We start from the raw sequence: 6,432 nt of genomic DNA on the forward strand, positions 1-6,432 counted from the left end.
CAGACCCCGCTGCCCGCCTCGCTCCCCCCGGCTGCCCTCGTCCTGGAATCGCACTGCGGCCGCCGCTTCAACTCCACCGTCTCCGGTCTCTGGCGGCGTTGCCACCGCGCGGGCTTCGAGCCCGAGAGCGAAGAGCTGATCCGGAAAGGTGCGGAGGGAAGGAGGGAGGGGGGGAGGGAGGGAGGGAGCAGCGGGAGAGAGGTCTTGCGCCCCCTGCCAGGGGCGCGCTCGGAGATGCCTCGCTCTGTCCAAGGTGCTGAATCCGCAGAGCGCCTTTCCCCACCCTCCAAGGAGGGAGGGCGAGGCCTTCAGGGCTTCGTTCTTCGGTTGCGCTGGGAGACCGAGGGGGCCAGGTCGTTTCTTTCATGGTTCTGGCGCCCCGTTTGCCCTCCCCCAGTGAAGTACAGGTAGCGGAAGGCCTTGAGGCCTTTCCCCTCATGGAATGGTTACAAAGAGGCCCAGCAGGAGCTGATGGTAGCATCGACTTTTCAGAATAAAATTATTTGTAAAAAGGGTAGTTCTTCCCAGCCGCCCAGGATCTCCAGCATCTCGTTTCTCTAGGGTTTAGAGCCAATTCATATAAACGCTGTTCTGTGTATGCGAATAATCCCAATTATTCTCTTTCTGCATTCCCATGATTAGCATAGGACCAACTAGCTGATAGAAAATGCACTTGGCAATGGTTTCTGCCATTGCAGAAGCTGCTTGACATATTTCTTCATGTGGGTGTGTTCTTCTATATGCACAAGGATACATCCACTCATATGTGAACTGGATTATGTTGTATGCACTCTCTCAAAGAAAAATGTTCTTTTGAAACATAGTCAAAAGATGTTTAAGTCTCTGCTTGTCTCTTGCTTTGTTCTCCTGGCTAGTGGACATAACTTGAGTGATGAGCATGGGGCTGTGCTGTGTGCTCAATGAGCACCCTAGGTTTTGGTATGCTGTTGTCCTAAATGAAAACTTATTTGGATTTTCCAGCACCTACACTTTGAGGATTACACATTACAGTGCCAAATTGGAAATGTAGGCATTTGCCAAGTTGCCATGTTTTCATTGACATTGTCTAGTTATGACAAGCCTGTCTGACCATGATGGGTGCCACAATTGCCGTTTGGAGTATTTCCTGCCCTGCTATAAGTCACTGTGAGCCTACCTCTCCTGATACTTAGGCTAAACTTTTTGTGTGGCTGATGTCTGGTGTGCCACCTTCTGGCATGAAGTGCTAGTCTTCTTGATGTGTGTTCAGGAGCTAATAATAGAAAACATTTGTTATTTGTGCTACTCAGATTAGACATCCATTATCGTCATTATGCCACAGACCAAATGCTAGGAGTGTAGAACTTATTTTGTAGTACCTGAGGTTCAGACCATTCCTAGGTGATCTTCTTTGCCTGTGAGAGTAGTAGAAATTGCAGCAGTGGTCCTAGTAACAATGAGTTGTATAATATTCTAATGTAGGTAACAGGAGATGGTTAGCCATTCAAGAATGCCTAAGAATGGCTAAGCAGTAGAAGAAAAATCACTGACAGCAACTGTAGATTTTTAGTCAAGATGTTATTAAAATATAGACAAGAGAAACATCTGCCTTGTTGTTCTATGAATCATTAAATAATAATTAAAGATACTTATTTACTTAATTTATATCCCACCATTTCTCCCCACCAGGAACCCAGATCAGTTTATATCATACTCCTCTCTTCCATTTTATCTACAACAATCCTATGAGGAATTTTAGGCTGAGAGCAGGTGATTGGCCCAAGATCATTCAGTGAGCTTCTGTGAAAGAGCGGGGAGTCAAACCTGGGTTTCCCAGATTCTAGTTGGATGCTCTAACTACTACGCCACACTGCCTCTCATACATGGCATCTGGATGATAATTTAAGGCAGGATCTAGCTCCAAAAATCCTTTTTCTGTATGTTGTATTTTCTCTGTAGATAGCTGATCTTCTGTATCTACCTCTGTATCATATAGCTGTGGCTTTTCTTTATAGAATCCATTTCAAAATAATCAGCTGCTTTTTAAATTTAATCCAGTAGGATGCATTTTCTACTTTTCAAGGTTTCCATGTTGACTTTATTTCATTAAAGGGCATGTCATTTATTCATTTTATTAATTGGTACTGTTGTGTATAATGTTATTTTCCATTTCTGCGGTTCTCCCTCCTCCCTTTAGGCCAAAAGCTTTCTGGTCCCACTGATTTTACTAAATGGATTTAACGTATAGTGTTTTCAATCTCAGCATTGCTTTCAGGATACTTTTCCACACCCCACCCCCAGTTTTGAGGCTTTGCTGAAAGTTAATTCCTGCAGAAAAGCAGAGCCACAATCCAGGGCAGAGTTAGATGGTCATGAAACTCATGGGCTTTATTATACCTTTGTGTTGGGTTGTGGGCCCCCAACTCTACTTGGGTTCATTTTTTGTCATAGATTGGAGAGGTGGTTACCAATGCAGGGCAGAGTTGCTCCTGCCATATTAGTCTCCGTATTCATCAACTTCTGCCATAATTATGGCGTTCTATACAGGGATACATTTGAACATCAGGCGGATGAAAGAGAGGTTTCTTATCTTGCTGACTCTTTCTGGATTCTTTAGTTCAGTTTTTCCATATTTTCACATCATCCTATTTCCCTATAATTTCCAGAATAAATGAGAAAGTGTGTGTGTATGTGTGTATGCTCTTCTCATTAGGACAATGTTTGCCAAATGTCTAATAGTTGAGGCACACTCTTTTTCAGAATTAAATGCAAATGGACATTTATATATTTTAAAAAGCTTTCGTTTTAGAGTATATAAAAGTAAGAACATTCCTTTAGAGGATCCTGGGCACCCCTCCTCTGAGAACACATAATCTTGCTACAACCTTACATTATGAGCGACTGACTAATCCAAACTGTTTGGAAAAAGGCAAGGCTGGAGCATGTATCATGCAGAGATGCAGTGGACAGCTCCTCTGTGGGTAGGTTCTTTATTGTGTGACACATAAGCATTTTTTCCCCTTGATGTGCAGTATTGCCCCTGGGCCAGCCTTTGGAATTCTGGACCTGTGCCTATGATTCTGATGCATACCACTGAGGTGTCTTTTTAGAAGCTGTACCCATGGTCACTGTAGATTCAACCATCTTTATATATTCCTCCTATTATAAAGTAATGCATCAGGTTTCTATGATAATTCCCATTTGTAAAAACCCACCAAAGGTTAATTGTTAAATGTTGGATATATATATAAAATCAGGAAGGGGGAAACATAATTTTCCTCACTCATTTTAATCAAGCCCACAAAACTGAGTCAACTCTTTTAATAATATTGCTTATATAACATTCAGAAAGGAAAGAGAGGTCTACAAAGGAAAATGAACTGGGATTAGAAAGGCCCAGTTGGGATATGTACTATTAATATTAAAATAAGTTAACATAAGCTGCTGTTCCCTAGTCTTCTGAAAATGATGGTGGTGTATAGAAAACAATGATGCCATTTGGCTTGGCTAGTGGCTAGAAGAACTGATGGTAATATCATTGGAATAATGTATGAAAATATATAAGACTTCTTTAAACTGAATCAGACCATCACCTATTACCTGATCCTTTCATCTGGAGATGCCGAGGATTGAATCTGGGATCTTCTGCATGCCAAATAAATGCTCTGGCACTGAGCCACAACTCTTCCACTTGTGTAGAAGAGTTCTGGGAGGGAGGAAAGGTGCTAACATGAGATGTGAGATGAATTCAAAGAAGAACTGGAATGTGCAGTGCACTGAAATTATGAGATAAACATTAAACTCATACCTTGCCTACACTGTTGTTTGGTTCCCTAACATTTTCTAGCTCAAAATATCTCACAAAAGGCCACAAGTGGGCAGATTTAATGGGAGGACTTCATGAAATAGGTTGTAGACAAGGAGTCTTGCGATTAATAGATATTTTGTGGCAGGGGTGTCAAACTCATTTGTTATGAGGGTCGGATCCGACATAAATGAGAGCTTGTTGGGCCAGGTAGCAGAGATATGTAATGCCAGGTAGCAGAGATATAAACTTTATAAAGGACACAAACACAAAGGTGTTTTTTTATTAAAATAAAAACATGCTTAAAACATTAGCACTTGCAAGATTTTGTTTATTTAACAGTGTCTGATAACTGATACCTCTTGCTCTGAATTATTGCATCAAAATGTCTGTGTTGTTGCAATCTTGAGTATGCTGTTCAGGTGTATATCTGTAAGCTGCAAACCTATGATGACATAGCAGCAGCAGAACTGGAAGAAGAAGCAGAAGACAACCAGTTCCTCTGCGGGCCTGATAGAAGCCCTCCGGGGGCCTCATCCGGCCCCCAGGCTGCATGTCTGACACCCCTGTTTTGTGGCATCAGGTTTCATGGCCAAGAGCCTGCTTCATCACATGCCACTTTATCAGGCTGTAGCCAAGTCACACTTGAACGGTGATTCAAGAGATCCCAGCAGTGGAATCACAATGCCAGTTCAAATACTTCTTTTCCATTTTTATTTAGCTAATTTTTTTTGGTGAATTTCAAATCCCATTTAACCTGGTCCCCTTTTTCTCCATAGCAGAAATCATGATGTGTTGACTAACCAGTTCCCACCCATTATAACCAAGACCTTTGTTTTGGCAAATCATATATACATTACAGTTCCTGTTTATGTGATACAGTGTTTTAAAAACAACAAGGCTAAGGCTTCTTCTGTATGGTAGGTTTGCTTTGCCTCAGCTCCCCAATGGGAGCTGGGGTGTCTGTGGCTGTCCTGCCATCACCTTTTGTGGTTTCTCACAGTCTGCTGCTCTGATCTCATTGGAAATATAAGAGCCAAATCAGATTTCCTCACCCTATGGACAGGAAGGTCTGGATTTCCAAACTGCCACACCCACATTGCTCACCATTTCCCTCCCAATCCCCATTTTCCTGAAGCTTTTTTTTTTTTTTAAACAACAGTAGGAACCTTGCTATACCAGTTTAGCGATATATCTAGTACCAATAATTTTTAAAGCTGACGAAAATTCCTCTGGTGGTGGAAGTAGGGGGGTGGGATGAACGGATGGCAGTGCAAGAGCTCCTATCTGGTGGAACGAGCTCCTGGAGGAGACCAGGGCCCTGCGGGACCTTATGCAATTCCGCAGGGCCTGCAAGACGGAGCTCTTCCGCCAGGCTTTTGAGTAGGAGTCGCCACTGCCACTATACCATCACCGCGTTGCCATCTGGCAATGTGAACTAGCCTGGGAATGAGAACAGACATGGGGAAGACCGATCAAGAATGAGACAGTAGCGCCACCTGAAACATTGTATTACAGCCCCCGTGAGCACTGATTTTAAATGTAAAACGTAACTTTACTGTTTTATTGGTTTTACTAGCAGTAAAGCCCGTTGTGAAAGCAATACAACGAGATCTAGAAAGAGGCTCTGGGGCAGTGCTCTGGCTTTGGGCAAACAGTGTCAATTTGCTGTGGTGACCTCAGCAGGGTATAATGACAGAGTCCACTGTTTTCTCCAGAGGAACTGATCTCTGCTACCTGAAGAGCAGTTGTAATTGTGAGTAATCTGTAGCCCTCACCTGGAGATTGGCAGCAATTGTTACCCAGGACAAAATGGCTGGTTTGGAGGGTGGAGTCTATGGCATTCTACCTGTCTGAGGTCCCACCCCTCTGCAAACCCCACCCTCTCCAGGCTCCACCCCTCAAATCCCCAGGAATTTGTCAGCATGTAGTTGGCAACCCCATCTCCTTCCCAGCTAGCCACCAACCTACCATTATCTGCCCCTTTGACTTCAGCTGACTTCTGCCCTCCCTTCTGCAGAGCAGTTGTAATACTGAGTGCTCTCCAGCCCTCACCTGGAGATTGGCAACAATGGTTCCCTATGTGGGACTGACTGGTTTGGAGGGTGGAGTCTATGGCAGTGTACCTGTCTGAGGTCCCACCCCTCCTCAAACCTCACCCTCTTCAGGCTCCATCCCTCAAATCTCCAGGAATTTCCCATCTGGAGTTGGCAACCCTATCAGGATTGGCCCCAATGTGTTTTCTCCCAAAGGCCAAAGTAGGTGACAGGACCAAGCTTAGTTGCCTACCAACCTACTCTGTCGATAAATTGCAACAGTTTGAATTAGCACCAAAGCTTTAAGAGCTCTCCAGCTGTCACCTGGAGACTGGCAACAGCTTGTCTGGAGTGTGGGCAGTATGGCATTGTATCTGTCTGAGGTCCCCCTCTTCCTCCTCTTCCTCCTCAGACCCCACCCTCAGCAGGCTTCAACCCTATGTCCTTTCCAGGCAACCATCAGCCAACCTTTATCTGCCTGTCTGTCTTAAGTTTTACACCCCCCCCCCCAGCCTCTGCCTAGGGAAAGGGCAGTCTTTCCCTGCAGTGGGAACCAAAGCAGCTGACATCATTCTCCTCTCCCCCGTATGATCCACACAACTACCCTATGAG

The 6,432-nt window shown here is 44.3% G+C and overlaps 1 protein-coding gene across 1 annotated transcript in view; it reads left to right on the top strand.

Moving 5' to 3' along the window:
* LOC107114154 (transmembrane protein 178B-like) overlaps positions 1–6,432 on the top strand; it is a 15,527-nt gene that overhangs the window by 1,453 nt on the left and 7,642 nt on the right. The window contains exon 2 of the mRNA XM_015415596.1: positions 4–148. Coding sequence (XP_015271082.1) covers positions 4–148 — 145 coding nt within the window. The remainder of the gene's footprint in view (positions 1–3; positions 149–6,432) is intronic.

This window comes from Gekko japonicus, unplaced genomic scaffold (assembly GCF_001447785.1).
Source record: "Gekko japonicus isolate JY-2015 unplaced genomic scaffold, Gekko_japonicus_V1.1 scaffold2116, whole genome shotgun sequence".
NCBI lineage: Eukaryota > Metazoa > Chordata > Lepidosauria > Squamata > Gekkonidae > Gekko > Gekko japonicus.